At 44.8% G+C, this 20,645-nt stretch overlaps 1 protein-coding gene across 9 annotated transcripts in view; it reads left to right on the top strand.

The window, feature by feature from the left end:
- Positions 1-20,645, top strand: part of COBL (cordon-bleu WH2 repeat protein) — a 323,275-nt gene that overhangs the window by 100,322 nt on the left and 202,308 nt on the right. For all 9 annotated transcript variants that reach the window (XM_033194347.1, XM_033194345.1, XM_033194341.1 and 6 more), the window contains exon 2: positions 5,530-5,733. In XM_033194347.1, the coding sequence (XP_033050238.1) occupies positions 5,530-5,733 (204 nt within the window). The remainder of the gene's footprint in view (positions 1-5,529; positions 5,734-20,645) is intronic.

Raw genomic sequence — 20,645 nt, 5'->3', positions numbered from 1 at the left:
ACCCCTCTCATCAGCCAGCACTGCAGGACGCCAGCGTTCTAGTATGTGTCTAGGAGTCCAGGCATCCTAACATCAGTCTGCCAGGAGCCCTGGTGTCTTCTGTTTTCAGGAAGTAATTATGGATGGAGGCAGTGGTGCAAAATGTGTAGGTGGTGTCCTAGGCTCCGAAAGACCTGGGCTAGAATTCCAGTCTTTTCCAGCTATGTGATTGTGAGAAGGTTACTTAACTGGTCGGATCCTCAGCCACCCTGTCTGTAAAATGGGGAGAATACGCTTGTCATATGAAGTTGCTGGGGGTGTTGAACATACACAGCGTGGCATGGTGGCTGGATCATGGCCTGTTTAGAAAATGAGGGCTTAAATGAGATTAGTGTGGGACCCAGGGATGTGGGAGCTGGTACAGGATGCGAGGATTCCTCATTCCCCTCTGGTAACCAGTTCTGCAGGCTGCGGTAGCACTCAGTTGTTTTATGGGCATTTGTTTCTGGACATCTTTCTGACTTTTTATTATTACTATGAAAGCTGGGCACTGACTCGGCAGCTGAATCCCAACTCACTCACTCACTCACTCACTCACTCAGTCACTCACGCACTCATGCACTCATGCACTCACGCACTCATGCACTCACGCACTCACGCACACACTGGTGACCGAATTCCTTCCCTGGGCCCAGCACTTCACTTACCAATGATGAACAAGAAAGTCATGGTTCCTCTTCCCTTGGTAGAGGGAAATCTACAACCGTGGCTGCAAATAAAGAGCCAGACACAAACCAGACGCATCTTATGTACAGCTTGTAAACAGGTTGAAGCAAACATCCTATTGCTGAAGAATCTCATGGAAAGAGAATGGCAACTCCCTTCTGCCTGCGGCATAAACAGACTCTCTGAGCCAGGAGAGCCGGGTGTGCCTGGTTTCTCTCTGAAATTCCATTTAAGCACATGCGGGTTGCCAGCAGCCAGCCAGTGTAGCCAACATGGTAAACAGGCACCCATGCTGTAGGCGTGCCATTCAGGTCAGCTGGCCTCAGGATCACTGTGGATTTCCCAGTCCACTTTTCTTGGACAGTAAGAAATTGTTATACTTTCATGTCCACAGATGACATTTCCAGCTGGAAAGATGGAAGAAACCTAAAGCATAGTGCTTTTGAACTCGGGGTCTGGGAAAGTACAGAGATGCGTGAATTTTCCCTTTTCAGCATGCGGTCCCTGTCTACCTCAGCCTGACCAGCCTGGCTGGGCAGTAGCTGTCACCTATAGACTTAGGTTTTAATTCAGCTACCTGGGCCCCACACCTGCGATTCGCATTCACTGCACCATGTCACCTAAGATCCTCTGACTTTCAGTGAGTGGATTTCAAGCCTTCTGCTGCATGTTGAAGAGCTCTCAGAATAAAAACCCAGCTGGGAGCTTCCAGCTGATGTGGGGATTAACAAGTGTCATCCTGAAACTTAGTAAATATGTGATGGTTTTAATCTAAAATCATTTGGAGCTATGGTTGATGACCTTGGAAATGGCAGAAATGTTTTCATATATATATTTTTTCATTTTATAAACAGTTCTTGCCAGGGCACGTGTAGCTTTTTCAACCTGGAGGGATCAAAGGAAGCTTGAGTTGTGTGCGCTGTGATTCATTCCCTGCTGAGTCCCAAGGACTCACCCTGCCTCCTGCTGGAGGGGGTGAGAGGACGGAAAGCTGGATTACCCAAGGCTGCATGCACTGCCAGCCAGGAGCACCTGCTATGGGTGTGCCCAGCGGGAGCTGGGCAAGTTCCCAGCTCTGATGGCCTCTTTAGACTTGTGCAGAAGCCCTGCTCTTTTTAAACTGCCACATGCACCTGAGTCTCAGACTCAACCACATGACATCTGCACAGATGTTTGAGAAAGGCATCCCCTGGTTGGTAAGCTAATGACTTTTCACAACCGAGTACAGATGCACAGGAGTCCCCGTGTAAATAGCAACGATTCTTTCCCAGGCTGAGCCACTCACAGACACAGGAAGCCAGGCGTTTTCTGTTTCGTGCTGTGACTGTGTTAGCTGGAGGGATGGTGCTTGCATTCAACAGAAGCCACACTGAAAGGCACAAAATAGACAATGGGGAACAAGCCTGGTCTAAGCCTGTGCAGGCCATCCACACGCACAGGCCATCCACACGCACAGCCCACCCACACACACAGCCCACCTACACGCACAGGCCACCCACACCCACAGGCCATCCACACACACAGCCCACCCATATGCACAGTCCACCCACACGCACAGGCCACTCACACGCACAGCCCACCCACACGCACACAGTCCACCCACACGCACAGGTTGCCCACATGCACAGTCCACCTACACGCACAGCCCACCCACACGCACAGGCCACCCACACGCACAGCCCACACACACGCACAGCCCACCCACACGCCCAGCCCACCCACACGCACAGGCCACCCGCACCCACAGGCCATCCACACACACAGCCCACCCATACACATAGTCCACCCACACACACAGGCCACTCACACGCACAGCCCACCCACACGCACATAGTCCACCCACACGCACAGGTTGCCCACACGCACAGCCCACCCACACACACAGCCCACCCACACGCACAGGCCACCCACACGCACAGCCCACCCACACACGCAGGCCACCCACACGCCCAGCCCACCCACACGCACAGGCCACCCGCACCCACAGGCCATCCACACACACAGCCCACCCACACACATAGTCCACCCACACACACAGGCCACTCACACGCACAGGCCACCCACACGCACAGCCCACCCACACGCACAGCCCACCCACACGCACAGGCCACCCACACGCACAGCCCACCCACACACGCAGGCCACCCACACGCACAGCCCACCCACAGGCACAGCCCACCCACACGCACAGACCATCCACATGCAGGCGGATCACCTGTGGTCAGGAGTAGCCTGACCAACATGGTGAAACCCCATCTCTACTACAAATACCAAATTAGCCGGGTGTGGTGGCACATTCCTATAATCCCAGCTACTTGGGAGGCTGAGTCAGGAGAATCACTTGAACCTGGGAGGCGGAGGTTACAGTGGGCCAAGATTGTTCCATTGCAGTCCAACCTGGGCAATACAATGCGATTCCATCTCAGAAAAGAAAAAATAATAAAATAAAAATTCCAAACACCCTGGAGTGCTGTCTGGCAGGTGTCCCTAGCCTGGGCATGCTGTTTTAGCATCTTCTCCTGTGATGTGCAGTACAGCATTTTCTTGTTTTTTCTTTTTCCCTTTGGGGACTTCTCCTCCTGCCCCAGGCTTTGTCTCTTTTTCTCATATCTGAAATTTCTGCTCATCTTTAAGACTGTTCAGGGCCTCCTTGGCTAGGGTGTTAGGGTAGACACCCCACTAATGCGGTCTACACAGGTATTTTCTCCCTCAGAAAGCTTGGCTCTTTGAAACATTTCTTATTCTGCAATCTCTTTTTCATTCCTATCTCAGGCTTTTGTAAGTCTGCAGTGTTTCTTGTAGGCAGGAACTACGTATAATTTTCAGCCGTGTCAATATCATCATCATCAATAAGCATTTTTAAGCACAGTCATACATAGCTTAATGATGGGGTGCACGCTGAGAAATGTATCCTTAAGCGATTTCGTCATTGTGTGAACATCACAGAATGTACCCAACACAAACCTACATGGTACAGCCTACTACACACCTAGCTGTATGCTATAGCCTATTGTTCCTGGGCTGCAAACCTTTGCAGCATGTTACTGTGCTGAACACTGTAGGCAACAGTAACACAGTAGTAAGCATTTGTATGTTTCAGCATATCTCACCATAGAAAAGGTATTACGGTCTTATGGGACCACCTTTGTATATGTGATCCTTCAGTGACTGAAGCACTGTTATGTGGTAGATGACTGCACCCGCAAATATGAACTACATCATGCTACATATTGAAAATACAAATGGCCTTGCTGCCTTCTAGAGTTGTTAAATAATAATAGAGTTGGTATTCAGATTTAACTGGTCCATGATAGGACCTGGGCATGTTTTAAGCTTCCCAAGTGCTTCCAGCCACAGTGCGGCCAATATATATATCACCGATTCAGCTATGTGTGTGCCCAGGCCTGGAGCACCCAGAAATGGGTTCTCTGATGACATTGTTTTGAGCCATATATTTGAGAACAGAACAAGTGAGGCAGAGAGTACAGTGAGGCCAAGACGGTTGGGGATTGGTTGGGCAACAAGAGTGAAACTCCATCTCAAAAAAAAAAAAAAAAAGAAAAAAAAAGAAAAGGAAAGAAAATGGCATTGTGGATCATGTCTTAATTCTGCAGTCCATGGATCCAGTTTTACAAATGCATGAGGAAAGAACAGAATGCCTATTCTAAAAGTGAACAGCTTCTGGAAACTGGAGCTGTAGGCCAATTTCCAGAAGAGTGGAGGACATTGAAGAATGGTTCAGGTCTAGGGCTGGTGGAGATCTTCAGACTCTCTGGAAGTTTGGGTATGTGTTTACAGCCCTCCAGGGCACAGATGTATGATATCACTGAGTGAACAGGTCCCGCGGTCAATAGGTCCAGATGGAAACACACAGCCTTTTTTTTATTGTGAAGATGTCTAGGCTTCATCAAATATTTTCTCCCAAAAGCAGGCCAAAATTCATTTTGTTAGTGTGACATATTCCAATTTTTTAAATGTTGGCTAACTTTAATGCGTACACATGCACATGCAGGCACACACACATGCATGCACACACTAATGCACACAGCACTCTGCTGGGCAAACAAACTTCCCTGGGGCCCTTGCAGCCTGCTGGTTGCAGCTTAGGCCGCAGCCAGTGGGCCCTGCCAGGCGTGTAAGCAGTGCATGCCCAGAGCAAAGTCAGGCCTGAGAAGACAACAGTCCTTGCAGGCTGCTTCCAGTGACACTGTGGAGGGAAGGGTGGAGTGTGTACCATATGTGATTCATGTGACTCCACCTTTGTGTGTGCCATAGAGATGAGGGCTTGGACCAGGGTGGTGACACTGGACGTGGGGAGGGCGGTTGGATGAAATTCTATTACAAGGGTGCCTCTGAGTAGCTGGGGACAGATTATTTGTTGGGGATAAGTGCGGGCTGGCCATAGATTTGGAGCTGGGGCAGGATTTAATAGAGTGTTGCACGTGTCAACGAGCCCACCTGATTCATTGTGATCATTAATTCGTGTGATATGTCATCCCCGTGACAATTCAGAAGGGTCAGTCCAAACCCCGCTGCACCCACCCTCCCCTGGACCAGATCCTGTGAAAACAGGCTTGTGTACCTCCCCAACAGCTAGCACATTTCTAAGGTGTTTCTTTCTGGGAATGCTTCCTTTCAATAGCCCTTTCTCTATTTTGTTTACTTTATTAGTTTTTACTTGTTTGGGGGACACTGATTTTAAAAAGGCCATAGCACTTGGAAGGCACTCCTGAAGACAGACCTGAGTATGTATAAAAATGAATTATTCCTAGGCAGGTAGGAACATTGCCACTCACTCTGTGCCTCTGTGTTGTGGTTTTTAAGGAGGAAGATGAAGGCTCGTGCTCCCCCACCTCCTGGAAAGGCTGCCACTCTGCACGTGCACAGCGACCAGAAGCCCCCCCACGATGGGGCCCTTGGGTCACAGCAGAACTTGGTTCGCATGAAGGAGGCGCTGAGGGCCAGCACCGTGGACGTCACCGTGGTCCTGCCCAGTGGGCTGGAGAAGAGGAGCATGCTCAATGGGAGGTGAGAGCCAGTGCTGCGGGAAGAGTCGCTGTACTCACTTTGCGAGTATAGCGGGGAGAATGGAAAGGCAGATATTGACGTATTGCGTTTTCTCCCTCGTCGGGTCTGACCTCAGGGACCTCATGGATATAAATCGGGCCTAGTGACCACTTAGAGCAGCCTAGACTGTCTCACCTGGGGTGGGCTTATGCTAACTGGCCCAGCCATGATGGCTCACCAGATGCTTAGGAGAGCTGGGGCTCCAGGGCTGCCTCCTATGAGGAGGCAGGCTCAGAAAGGAGGGCAGGTGCAACGGTGACCTACACCCCCGGGTGGGACAGCAGCCACAGTGTGTCTCAGGCATCCTCGGCTCTGAAGGGACCCAGCCAGGAGGGCAGCCTCCTGAATTAGCCATTCCCACACCTACTTGCAGCAACCTGTGGCGGTGTGCGTACAACTGGCAATCAGCTTTCTAAAGTGAAAATATTTCAGGTTTAGATGAAAGAATAAACCAACCCAATCACGGATTTCCAATTTAAGGGCTTGAATTTGAGACCCTCAGTTCCCGCATGCACTCTTCTCAGGACTGACCTGCCCGTGGCTGAGTGTCCCATGCCACTTCACTCACGAAAGGTGCAGCTGAAACACTGACAGAGCCTCCTTCATCATAGCATTTCAAGTTTATGACCGATAGACTTGCACATTTTATGTTTGACATTGATCCAAATATATCGTAATTTTGTCTGAATAGTTTTGTGCTATTCTTACTGATGCTTTTAGTGATAGCCCAATGTATAATAAAAACTAACGAAGTCACAGAAAAAAGTTAACTATAATTTATACGTGTTTTTACTGTAGAGAAGTATGATAGAATGATTAATTACAACAACTTTCAGGCATACATGTATATTTGTGTAATTCTGATGCAGCAGTGAATTGAAGCAGCTTTTCTAAGAAAACGGGGAGAATAAGAAATGATATAAAATGGACTGGGCATGGTGGCCCGTAGTCCCATCGCTTTGGGAGGCCGAGGCAGGCAGATCACTTGAGGTCAGAGGTGTGAGACCAACCTGGCCAAAATGATGAAACCCTATCTCTACTAAAAATACAAAATAATTAGCCAGGCATAGTGGTGCATGTAGTCCCAGCTACTCGGGAGGCTGAGGCAGGAGAATTGCTTGAACACAGGAGACAGAGGTTGCAGTGAACCGAGATCGTGCCATTGCACTCCAGCCTGGACAACAAGAGCAAAACTTAATCTCCAGAAAAAAAGAAATGATACAAAATGTTTTATTCTTATGAAGCAGTTTGCTTAAGTAATTTTAATGGATAATGGGGAAAATTAAATCACCCTGGGTGTTTTTATTCTCACAGATGCCTTTTAAAAAGTGATGTAAGCATTGTATTTTAAAATACCAGTATTTAGATTATAGTTGAAATTACCTAATCCTTTGCAACTATTTTGTTACTTTTTCAAATTAACCAGTTTATAATCAAAATTCCAGGTGATAGTTTAATTGGCAAAGGGGTACATACGTTTTTCAAAAGTATTTTATGAGATAAGTGAATAAAAATTTGGGGAGCATTGCTCGAGGCCTCGGAATATGCCTAGGATTGGAACTGTTGAGTCATGGGATACAGTATTGCAGCTGCACCAGGTGAGGCCAACCTGCTCTCCAGTGTGATGCCACTGGGCTGGAACCAGAGGTTGCTCCTCAGTGGGGGTCCTGTGGCTGCGGTCATAGCAGGAGGGCTCAGGTGCAATTAGCTATCTACAGTGGATCAAGGTGGGAGGTGCCTGGGCTCAACGCCTGGTCTACCGGAAGCCACTATCTCTTGCAGCAGTTCGATAGGCTTTCCCTCCAGGGTTCATGCACAGTGGAGTGACAGGAGTTTCTGTGAGTTTCTTTGTTTTATAAAGTAGTCGTAGGCCACGGTACACTTTTCCTATACGACTTTGTAACTTAAGAAATTAGTCACATTATTATAGTTTTAAAAGACACTTTAGCATATGCATGAAATTTTCTGTGAGTATATTAGGGTTTACTCGCTGTTCTTATATTTTAGCCCAATTCCTAGGTACATATTTTGTTTAGAAAATGGCATTGTGGCCCAGGCGCAATGGTTCACACCTGTAATCCCAGCACTTTGGGAGACTGAGGTGGGCGGATCACCTGATGTCAGGAGTTCAAGACCAGCCTGGCCAACATGGCAAAACCCCGTCTCTACTAAAAATACAAAAAAATTAGCTGGATGTAGTGGCAGATAATCTGTAATCCCAGCTACTCGGGAGGCTGAGGCAGGGGAATCGCTTGAACCCAGGCGGTGGAGATTGTGGTGAGCCGAGATCATGCCATTACACTACAGCCTGGGCAACAAGAGTGAAACTCCATCTCAGAAAAAAAAAAAAAAAAGAAAGAAAGAAAAGGAAATAAAATGTCATTGTGGATCATGTCTTAATTCTGCAGTTCATGGATCCAGTTTTACAAATCCATGAGGAAAGAATAGAGTGCCCATTCCAAAAGTAAAAATATTATTTTAAAAAAATGCTTTCATTTATTTTATTTCCCTTATAAAGTAGAGGTTGCCACCATGTAGTTTTGTAATGTAGTGACTGAGAATAGGTGCAGCCTTAGAGATGGAGTATTAAAATAATGTTATATTTCTTAAGTAGTGAATTATTATCCCCTCTCATGGTTTCCTGAAGCATCAGTGAGTTATAGCAGCAGCTGTGAGCTGCCTCCAGTGGGTCTTTGGTGGGATAACTATTGTGGATGCAGCAGCTCCTTGCTTTGGGAATTGGTTTTATGTTATGCTCTTTAGTAATGTAAGAGTGGGCTGCAGTTAAATTCCTGATCCTTGCTTAAAATAGATCTACTTACTTTTTGTCGTTGTGGTTTCTCTCTTCTGCCTTAAAAAGTGGGTTTAGTAAAGAACATGCCACCTTTTCATAGGGTAAGCAAGGAGTTTGTAATTTATAGTCAGCCCCTTAACTGTGTTATTCCCTGACATGAAATATTCCGCAAAAGAAACACATTAGTAATTGGATGCTGAGAATCCCATTTGGAAAATCAGTGATTTTTTTTTTTAAGCTTCCCTTGAATTTAGAAACATAAATAAAAGTTGCAGTCTGTTCTTACAGATTAAAACATGAGAATTGGTGCTCTGGGCCGTTCACAGGGGAAATGTTCTGGCCTACCTTAAGGATGGTATTACCAGCAACCCACACAGCTGCTGGACAGAGGCCACCATCACATCACTTTAATTGAGGCACAAGAAAAGAAAAGATCTTTCAGTCAGGTGCAGTGGCTCATGCCTGTAATCCCAGCACTTTGGGAGGCTGAGGTGGGCAGATCACCTGAGGTCAGGAGTTCGAGACCAGCCTGGCCAACCTGTCTCTACTAAAAGTAAAAAAAAATTAGCTGGGCATGGTGGTGCTTGCCTATAATCCCAGCTACTCAGGAAGTTGAGGCAGGAGAGTCACTTGAACCCAGGAGGCAGAGGTTGCAATGAGCCAAGATTGTGCCTGTGCACTCCGGCCTGGGCAAGAGTGAGACTCCTTCTAAAAAAAAAAAAGAAAAGATCTTTGAAGAGCCCTTTACAAAAGGGTGTCAGGTATTTAGTGTGTTGGGCTGTATCATTGTGATGTGGTCAGTGCCTTGCAGCCAAGCTGGTGTTCAAGGCCAAGGGCTGGGGCAGAAGAAGGCAAGCCTTCCTTTTGCAGAAGAGAGGAAATCTGCCTCATTTTCAGTCCTGTGATTCTGCCTCTACAGGGCATTACACCCCCTTTACAACAGACAAACTTAGACCTGTGCAGGGAGTTTTAGGTCCCTGTCCTTGTGAAACAGCATAGGACTCTTGCAGCAGCAGGTGTTGGGCCTCCATGTTCCTTCTGTAGAGGGCTCACCTGTTCTCAGGTGCAAGGGAAGGGAGGCTGGGAGGGACCTTCAGCCCTCTCTGTCCTGTGAAAGTATTGATGGAGCACATGTGTGGTATCCTGGAGGACTCTGAAGGGCTGTGGTCTTGGCCTTGCACTCTTAGGTATGAGGTCCTGGCCCTGGAGTCTGAAGGAAGTAACCTTTGAGAGGACAGCTTTGCTGCCATGCACTGTTGAGTAGGCCCCAAGAAGGCTGTTCTGAAAGTTACAAGGTTACAAGTCAGGTGCACCTTGGTGTGATTATGCTTCTATTGGAAGACTACCCTTTTCAATAGAGTAAATTCCTGGGAGCCAGAGCCCACTTTGGTAACCTGGACCTTTTTTTTTTTTGAGATGGAGTCTTGCTCTGCCACCCAGGCTGGAGTGCAATGGCACAATCTCGGCTCACTGCAACTTCCGCCTCTCAAGTTCAAGCAGTTCTCCTGCCTCAGTCTCCTGAGTAGCTGGGATTACAAGCGCCTGCCACTACGCCCGGCTAATTTTTGTATTTTTAGTAGAGGTGGGGTTTTGCCATGTTGGCCAGGGTGGTCTCAAACTCCTGACCTCAAGTGATCTGCCTGCCTCAGCCTCCCAAAGTGCTGGGATTACAGACGTGAGCCACTGCACCTGGCCAGCGTTGTCTTTTAACAGTTTTGAAATGCGGATGCCTTTACAGAAGGCATTCCCTCTCCGGTTAGCGACAACCCCCATCTGTCCCTAAACTCACATCATGAGAGCCCTCAAAGACTGGTAGCAGCTGCTTGGCCTCAGGAGGTGTTTCGGTTTGTGAGGGCTTGGCCAACTCTCGGAGGTCTGACAGCATCCTCCTCACTGTGGCTCTGGTGTTAGTTATGGGTTCCGTTTCTGGTGATGTGGCATCTGATTTGCATCTGTGAGGTAGGCCCCTGCCCACCTCAGTTGACAGGCCTGGGACCCAGGCCTCTGTGAAACTGCATCCTTACAGAGATCTCAGCCTCACACCTAGGGTCCTGCCTCTCTAGCCAACAGACTTCCCGGTTCTGGGCTTCCTCAGGTCACCTGTCTCCACATTGACCCTTTTTGTATTCTGCTGACGTGTTCCTTTGTGTAGAGCCTCATTGGCATGAACTGCCTGTAGTGCAGCAGGCCACAAGCTTTTTGGCATCAGGGACTGGTTTTGTGGAAGACAGTTTTTCCACAGACCAGGCCAGGGATGGCTTTGGGATGATTCAAGCGCATTATGTGTATCATTAGGTTCTCATAAGGAGCACATACACAGTTCACAATAGGGTTGACACTCCTGTGAGAATCGAATGCCGCTGTGGTCGCACAGGAGATGGTGCTCAGGGGGAAATGCTTGCTTCTTCACTGCTCACCTGTTGTGCGACCCGGCTTCTAACACACCATTGACCAGTCCTCGTCTGTGGCGGGGGGCTGGGGACCGCTGCTGTAGAAGACCCACATTAAGCCGTCAGACTGGACTCTCTCCCAGGGCTTGACTCTGTTACTCCAGAGTCTGCCTCATCCAGAGCTTAGGTCCCACACAAGAAACTAGGCCACTCTGGATCAGTTTCAGATTTGACAGTTCATGCAAATTAAATTTGTTTTAACTTTGTGTTGGGAAGTAGCTACAGCTACCTTAAAGTGATTTGTAAACTTGGCACTGAGTGACCTGTTTACTTAACACATACGTGCTAAGTGTGCATGTCCTGGGTACTTAGAGTCTAGTAATTCTTAAAGTAGGGTTCCAGACCAGCAGCAATGGCTTCACTTGAGAACTTGTTAGAAATGCAAATTCCCAGCCCCTCCCCAGACCCCCTGAGTAGAAATACTGGGGAGGAGCCCAGCAACCTGTGTTTCAGCAAGCCCTGAAGGTTCAGATTGCATATTAAAGTTGCAGTCTCCTGCTATGGTTCAGATTGCATATTAAAGTTGCAGTCCCCTGCTATGGTGCATGCCACTGGCTCTGCTAGATGTCAGGGATATTTGATGAGTATGCGGTCCTAAGAGTGAGCCCAAGGTCTCACTGGTGGCATGAACAGGGGGACTATAGGAATGATTTGTGTCAGTGGCTCAAGAACGACCCTTGGCAGCCTTATCACAGAGTATTTTTAGTCCATTTCCACACTGAATGGGGTCTGAGGATCTGGTAGGACAGCTGGCTTGTAATGTAGATAGAAGTCCCCTCAATTAGAGAAGAGTAATTCATTAATTGGCCAGGGTGTGATGGAAATGGAAGTAGGACTTGGCCTCTCTGACATCCAAGTCCCAATTGTGTGTTCCCCAAGCAATCTTTCGCTGTTGCCTGCTTTCTGAGGGACAGTGGCCCCTCTGCACTAGGATGGGTATTGGGACAGGCTGTCCGTTTCTCATCTAGGGCTCTGCTAAGATTTCAAAAAGAACCACCTACAAAAGAAAACCAGTTGTTTTTCTAATTGAAGTCACTGACTCAAACAAAAAAAAATTTTTGACATCTGTACACATTTGGAAAATATTATTTTTAAAGAAGTATAATAATTATGCTCACTTGTTAAGTTTAAAATCAGAGACCACAACAAATACAAAAAAAAAAAGTAACATTTACCTCTACCTTGTTAACACTTAAAAGGCCTTTGGGGGAACAGAGGTAAAGAAGTTAGAGGTAAAAACGATGTTGAGGAGGAAGGGGAGAGAAACCTGAAAGGCTTGTTCTTATAACCCCCACTACCCCTGCTATCTTAATTTTATGGTAATCATTCCATTTTGTTACTGTCTTTTATCTTTCCATTGAACCTGGGATTTAACCTGAATATAGATAGATGAGAGAAAGAGAAGGAGAGGCAGAGAGAGAAGGAAAGAGATTGAGGTTTTCTTGATGTCTGTGTAGTCAATGAAAATAGCGATCCTATGGGATCATCCCTGAGGCCAGGGAGAGCCATAGCCCTAGTCCCTTTCCTGAAATACCTGTCTCTGTTTGACATTCTAAGAGGGTCTAACTCTCTTAGTTTTATTCTTTGTACAATCAGAGAAACTATTGTGCATTGCTTCAAAGATGCTGCTTTGAAAGGGTCTAATATCTTGGTAAGAGAAGGATGGCATTTGGCAACATACAGACAGGCGATCCTTTGCCCTGCACTAGGTGAATGCCTTACTATGTAGAATCCAAAATAGAAAAGGTGGGAACAAATTAACTCATTTATTTAGCAAGCACTGACCTTGTGCCTACTATATGCCTGGCACTGTGCTTGATGCCTTAAAAATGTTACTTCACGTAAAACTGTATCCACCCTGTGAGGTGGGCACTGTCATTCTGCTCTCACCAGTAATAAAACTGAGGCACAAAGGATGCAGTCAGCGCCACCCAGGTCAGAGAGGCAGTGAGCAGTGGTACCAGGATTCCATCCCAGGCAGGCTGCTCCGAGCACCATCACTGCACCCAGTGCTGATGTGGGAAATCATGCCCAATTCCTAATCAGTGGGCAAAGCTGCAGATCAGGGTGGGGCTGCTCTATCAGAGGTAGTGAGGAGGGGAGGCCAGACCCAGGAGGTGGCGAGAATGTGTGAGTAGCCAGGGAGCCTCTTCCACTTGCCCGTGGTCCAGTGGCCCAGTGACCTACTGAGGTCTTGTGAAGGGATGCACTTGTAACACCCAATTAGAGAATCATTAATCCTTTGTCCTCAGGAGATGAGAGGCAGGTTGGGATCTGATGAGCGTGTAAGGAAAACCCACAGGGAGTAGGCTGCAGCTCTGCTTCTCTGTCCATTGTTGGGCACTGCCGTTGTCCCAAGGGTGGCCTCTCTCTGGGTGAATTCTCCAGTAGCATCAAAGGAGGCTTGAAAGAACTGGCGGACTGTTTGGAGTTTGGCATTTGAAAATGTCAGCCAGTAGCAACTTAAAGGGCGTGGTGCAGAGTACCAGAAATGGCATCCCCTCACACCTTGCTAGGCAAAGACATGATCCAGAAAAGTGTATAGTGGAAAAGTAGTCAATCAAGCTGCATTTTACATGAGCCTGGGAAGGGTCACACGGAGTGTCAGACGTCATAAAACAAGTTCCTGCTATTGGACCCATGTCCTCACAGGGTCGAGCTTGTGTGTGTCCAGGTTTTTTATGCTGCCAAGTCAGGTCTTCCTTAGAAAGCTGTGTTTACCTGGCACAAATAGAGGCAGCCCCAGAGAGAGCAAAGCAGCAGCCAAAGCTGGAGCTCCTGGCAGCCCCCAAACCTCCCACTTTCATGTGGAAGACCCGCTGTCCTGGGTGCAGGTTCCAGCCCTGGGAAGGGATGGTGTCTGAGGTCTCCTCCAGGTTGAGAGGGTGACTGTGCCCTGCAAGTAACTGAAGCACGTCTGATAACCCATGTCTGTGGGGACTGGGTTTTATTATCATGTTCTTACAGTGTTTGGGGGCAGAGTTTTGCCTCCCCGCAATTTATATTTGGGCAGGTGGGTTGTTGATGATCTACTCCCACCCTCAACTGCTGAAGGTGTCATGGCAGCTTTCACATGAGGAGCACTCGCCAGGCAGAGCTGCCTTCACAGGGTGGGGCATGGATGCAAAGGCCCACATTGTGGAGGACTGACCAGCAGAGTGTGGAGATCCATTTAGCGCACAAGGTGGAGATTTGGGCACTCAACTATTTATTTGACTGGAATTAATATACTCCTCTGTGAGCACACCACATACTGGCTTCTGTTGTGGCCAGGTGGGGTTATTCTCTGTGCGGGGGAAAAGCTGTGGAGCCCCGGGACTGTCTATTCCCTTTCACCTCTCTAGATGCTCCAAACCTGTCTTCAGTTGTTGGACTAAAAGAACAGAGGATCACAGTAGTAGCATTTGTGCAATTTTTTGTGTTCTTTGACAACTGATTTGTATCTGTTTACTGGGTAGAAACAGCCTCTTGATGGGGATTAGAGGGAAAGCGAGTCAGGTCAGATGGAGTGAGAGTGGACCCCAGCTCCCCTGCCTCATGGAAACCCAGGGACCAGCTCCCCATCCTCAGACCGCAAGAGGACTGGAGGACACCATGGGCGGTGCACGATGTGGCCACAGGCTCATCACAGATACACAGGATGTGATCAGGAGCCTGTGGTATTCGTATATTTAAGAAGTCTATTCCCTATGCTGAGGGTTCTCTGTGGACTGCCGTGTCTGCAGGTTCATGGTGATGTTCTCCCTGTTTTGTTTCCTGGAGCTCTTCATTGATGTGAAGGTTTTTACCCAGGATCTGAAAGAATCAGAACTCATGGTAGTTATTAGCCTGCAAGCCCTGCTGTGAGGTTCTGGAGGGTTGGGGCTGCCCGGGCTCCACCAGGTGCTCCTGCTGCCACCAGCACCCATTTCCTAGGGGTGTCTAGTATCTTCCTCATTGGCACCTGCTGTTCCTTAATCACTTCCTGGAGAGTGGATGAGGGTAAATATTGTCATGGAGATAGCTTTGAGCATTGCTTGTGTCAATGAGAACATTATCGATGCTCTTGTAGCAGTGGGATGAGAAAGAAGGCACTTTGGGGATTCTTGCAGGATTGGGTTTGCCTGTGGGTTTATGGCTCAGTGTTAGGGCCCCACAGCTCATGCTCAGGGTCACGGAGGAATGAATGAGAATCTTTGGCTGGTCAGGCGCCTAGGGCTTTGCAAGTGTTTTGAGTTCAGAGACAAAATTTTATTTATTTTAGAGTTTTCCAATTGGCCTAGTAACACACTGCACCCACTAGGTGATCTGTAATCACTTGTTAAATTAAATATGTACTTTTATTTATGTACAGTTTCCTTCCATTTCCTTAACCAAAAAATAAATGTTCACTGTCCCAAGTATCTATTGGGAAAAGTAATTTTTTTTCTTGTGTTTTATTTTCAGCTTTATTGGGAGTGTAATCGACAAATAGAAATGGTACATATTGAAGGTGTACACATGATGTTGATTTACATGTGTATTTGTGAAATCGCCACGAAGTAGTTAACACATCCATCACACGTTTGTGTGTGTGTGTGTGTGTGTAGTGAGAACACTGAAGGTCAACTCTTGTAGCACATTTCAAGTATACAGTGCAGTATTGTCAGCTGCAGTCCTCATGGTGGACATTAGACACCAGATCTCCAGAGCTTAGTTGTCCTTTGTAACAGAAACTGTGTGTCTTTGACCACCTCCCTATTGCCCAGCCTCTGTAACCACCATTCTACTCTCTGCTTCTAGGAGTTCAACTGTTTTAGATTCCACATATAAGTGAATCAGGTGGTGTTTGTCTTTCTCTCTGGCTTTTACTTAGTATAGTGTCCTCCAGCTTAATCCATGTTGTCACATGTGGCAGGATTTCCTTCTCTAAATTTTAAGGCTGTATGATACTTCATTGTATATACATGCCAGATTTTCTTTATCCATTCATCCATTAACAGTCATTTAGGTTACTTCCACTTCTTGGCTGTTGTGAATACTGCTGCAATAGATATTGTGAATAGTGCTGCAATAGATATGGGAGTGCAGATATCTCTTAAAAGTTCTGATATCATTTTCTTCTTCTTCTTTTTTTTTTTTTTTGAGACAGAGCCTCACGCTGTCAACCAGGCTGGAATACAGTGGTGTGATCTCGGCTCAATGCAATCTCTGCCTCCTGGGTTCAAGCAGTTCTCCTGCCTCAGCCTTCCAAGTAACTGGGATTACAGGAATGTGCTGCCACGCCTGGCTAATTTTTGTATTTGTAGTGGAGACGGGGTTTCGCCATGTTGCCCAGGCTGATCTTGAACTCTTGACCTCAGGTGATCCGCCCGCCTCAGCCTCCCAAAGCGCTAGGATTACAAGCTTGAACCACTGTGCCTGGCCCATTTTCTTTAGAAATATATACCCAGAACTGGGATTGGTGGATTATATGGTAATTCTATTTTTAATTTTTTGAAGAACCATCAGACAGTTTTCCGTAATGGCTGTACCAATTTACATTCCTGCCAGCAGTGTTCAAGGTTTTCCTTTTCTCTGCGTTGTCATCAACAATTGTTATTTTTTGTGTTTTTGGTAAAATTGCCATTCTAACAGGTGTGAGATGATATTGTGGTTTTGAATTGCACTTTCCTGATGGTGATGTTCAATATACCTGTTGATAATTTGTATGTCTTATTTTGAGAAATATCTATTCAGGTCCTTGGCCCATTTTAAGAGGGTTATTTGCTATTGAGTTGTTTGAGTTCTTTATCTATTTTGGATATTAACCCTTTAATTGGATATGTGGCTGTCAAGTATTTTCTCCCATTCCATAAATTACCCTTCTCTCTGTTGACTGTTCCTTTGCTGGACAGAAGCCTTTTAGCTCAATGCAGTCCCATTTGTCTATTTTTGCTTTCGCTTTCTATGCTTTTAGTGTCTTATCTACCAAAAAAAAAAAAAAAAAGAAAAACAAAAACAAACAAAAAACTGCCCAGACCAGTGTCATGAAATGAAGCTTTTTTTATGTTTTCTTCTCATAGTTTTATGGCTTCAAATCCTATATTTAAGTGTTTATAATCTATTTTGAGTTTTTTTTTTTTTTGTATATAGAGTGAGATAAGGGTCGGATTTCATTTTCTACATGTGGATATTCAGTTTTCCTGGCACTGTTTATTGAAGAGATGGTCCTTTCCCCATTGTGTCTTCTTGGCATCCTTGGCAAAGATCTGCTGGCTCTTAATGCATGGATTTATTTTTGGGCCCTCTATTTTGTTCCATTAGACTACATGTTTGATTTTCTGCAAGTACCATACCGTTTTGTGTACTATAGCTATGTAACATATTTTGAAATCAGGATGTTTGATACCTCCAGGTTTGTTCTTCTTTCTTAAGATATCTTTGAGTATTCAAGATCTTTTGTTGTTCTATATGAATTTTTGGATTGTTTCTTTTCTATTTCTGTGAAGAATGCCAATGGGATTTTGATAGGGATTGCATTGAACCTGTAGATATTTTTGTGAGGTATGGAAATTTTGACAATATTAATTATTCTAATCCATAAACACAGAACGTCTTTACATTTATCTGTGTCTCTTTTGATTTCTTTCATCAATGTATTATAATATTCAGTGTACCAATCTTTCATCTGTTTGGTTAAGTTTATTCCCAAGTATTGTATTATTTATTGTTGCTATTTTCCTACTTTCTTAATTTCCTTTTTAAATAGATCACTGTTTATGTGTAGAAATGCCACTGATTTTTTTTTTGGCCAGGTGTGGTGGCTCACGCCTGTAATCCCAGCACTTTCAGAGGCGGGGGTGGGTGGATCATGAGGTCAAGAGATCGACACCATCCTGGCCAACATGGTGAATCCCTGTCTTTACTAAAAATACAAAAATTAGCTGGGTGTGGTGGTACACGCCTGTAGTCCCAGCAGCTCGGGAGGCTGAGGCAGGAGAATCACTTGAACCCAAGAGGTGGAGATTGCAGTGAGCTGAGATAGTGCCACTGCGCTCCGGCCTGGTGATGGAGTGAGACTCTGTCTAAAAAAAAAAAAAAAAAAAAAGTCACTGATTTTTGTATTGGTTTTATATTAAGCAACTTTCGTAAAATTGTTTATTACTTTTAACAGTTTTTTCTTGTTGAGTTTTCAGAGCTTTCTATGTATATGATCATACCACTTGTAAACAGGGATAATTTCAGTTATTTTTTGATGTATGTGCGTTTTATTTATTTTTCTTGTCCAATGCCTCTGGTTAGGACTGCCAGTACTGTAGTGAATAGAAGTTGTAAGAGCGGACATCCTTGCTTTGTATGGACCTTAAAAGCTTTCAGTTTTTCTTGATTATAATGTTAGCTGTGAGCTTTTTGTAATGGTTTTTGTAATGTTGAAGTAAATTCCTTCTCTGCCTTTTTTTGGTGAGAGTTTTAGCATGCATGGATATTGAGTTTTGTCAGATGCTTTTTCTGTATCCATTGAGACAATTATGTAGTTCCTGTGTTTCCTTCTGTTGATGTGTTGTATCACATTGATTAATTTGCAAATGTTGAACCATCCTTGCATTTCAGGGAGAAATCCTACTTAGTTTTGGAGTATAATCCATTAAATGTGCTGTTGAATTTTGTATCTAGTATTTTATTTAGGATTTCTGCTTCCATGTTCATCAGGGTTATTAGCCTTTAGTATTCTTTTATTTTGGAGTCTTTGTCTGACTTGGGTGTCAGCATGATTCTAGCCTCATAAAATTTGTTTGGAAATATGTCCTCTTTTTCTGTTATTTTTTGTAAGAGTTTAAAAAGCACTAGTATCAATTATTCCTTGACTATTTGATAGTGTTCTTCATTGAATCGATTTGGTCCTGGACTTTTCTGTGTGTGATGAGATTTAATTGCTAATTTAATCTCTTTATTTGTTATTGGTCTCTTCAGGATTTCTGTTTCTCCTTGATTCAATTTTGGTAGGTTATACATGTCAAGGAATTTATCCTTTTTTTTTTTTTTTTTTTTTTTTTTTTTTTTAGGGATTATGTGATTTGTTAGTGTATTTTTGTAATACTACCTAGTAATCTTTTTTATTCATATTTCTAAGATATTTGTTATAATATCTCCTCTTTCAGTTTTTAAGTCTTCTCTCTTCTTTTAATACAGCCAAGAGTGTTTTTTTTTTAATTTTTCTGTTCTCTATTTCAATTATCTTTGCTGTAATCTTTATTATTAACTTCCTTATGCTAACTTTGGACTCAGTTTGTTTTTATTGTTGTTCCCTGAAGTGTAAAGTTAGGTTGTTTATTTGAGATCTTCCTTCTCCTCCTCTTCCTCCTCTTCCTCACTATGATTATTATTATTATTATTATTATTATCATTATTATTATTTTTCCAGATGGAATCTCGCTCTGTCACCCAGGCTGGAGTGCAGTGGTGTGATCTCGGATTACTGCAAGCTCTGCCCTCTAGGTTCAAGCAATTCTCCTGACTCAGCCTCCCAAGTAGCTGGGATTACAAGCCTGTGCCACCACGCCTGGCTAATTTTTATATTTTTGATAGAGATGGGGTTTTACTGTGTTGGCCAGGCTGGTCTCGAACTCCTGACCTCAAGTGATCCACCTGCCTCGGCCTCCCAAAGTGCTGTGATTACAGATGTGAGCCACTGCGCCCGGCCGTTCCTTCTTTTTAAATGTAGGATCTTACTGCTATAAACTTCCCTATTAGTGTTAGTTTTGTTCCATCCCGTAAGTTTTGATAACTTTTGTTTTCATGTTCATTTGTCTCAAGATATTTCCTAAATTCCCTTTTGATGTCTCCTTTGACTCAGTGGCTGCTCAAGATTGTATTGTGTAGTTTCCATGTACTGTAGTTCTCCCTATCTGTGGGGGATTTGTTCTTAAACCTCTGGTGAATGCTTGAAATCACAGATAGTACTAAAGTTTATATATACTGTGTTTTTTCCTATACATACACATCTATAATAAAATTTAATTATAAATTGGATATAGTAAGAGATTGACAATGAATCAATTTAAAAATAAAATATAACAATTGTAACCATATAGTTATAATAGTTATCATACACTGTGGCTATAACTTTTGCAGATTGAGGCACAACAGCAAAACTAGCATGAATTTCTTTTTTCTTCTTCACAATTTTAGGGATAGAAGATTCATTTTTACCATAGATCTTAGCAACCTCAGCCTACTTTTTTCTTCTTTCCTTATTAAGTCAAGAACTTTTACCTTTTCACTTAATGGATGCACTTTATGGCTTTTCTTTGGCATCTAAATAGCCAGCATCACTACTCTTGAGGTTTGAGGCCATTATTGAGTAAAGTAAGGATGACTGAAACACAAGCAGTGCAATACCATGACAAGTGATCTGATAACGGAGATGGCTATGAAGTGACTAGTGGTCGAGTAGAGTATACAGTGTGAATACATTGGACAAAGGGATGGTTGATGTCCCAGGCAGGATGAGGCAGGATGGTGCAAGATTTCATCACACTGATTAAATTTGTGAGTTGCTTATTTATGAAATTTTCCATTTAATATCTTCAGTCTGTGGGTAAAATGATATTACAGAAGGTGAATGCCATGTTTGTATTTTTTTTGTTCTTAAAAATACTGTTATTGATTGCTAATGTCATTCCATTATG

This window comes from Trachypithecus francoisi, unplaced genomic scaffold (genome assembly GCF_009764315.1).
Source record: "Trachypithecus francoisi isolate TF-2019V2 unplaced genomic scaffold, Tfra_2.0 Lachesis_group4, whole genome shotgun sequence".
Taxonomy (NCBI): Eukaryota; Metazoa; Chordata; class Mammalia; order Primates; family Cercopithecidae; genus Trachypithecus; species Trachypithecus francoisi.
This window is presented reverse-complemented; position numbering and strand designations above follow the sequence as displayed.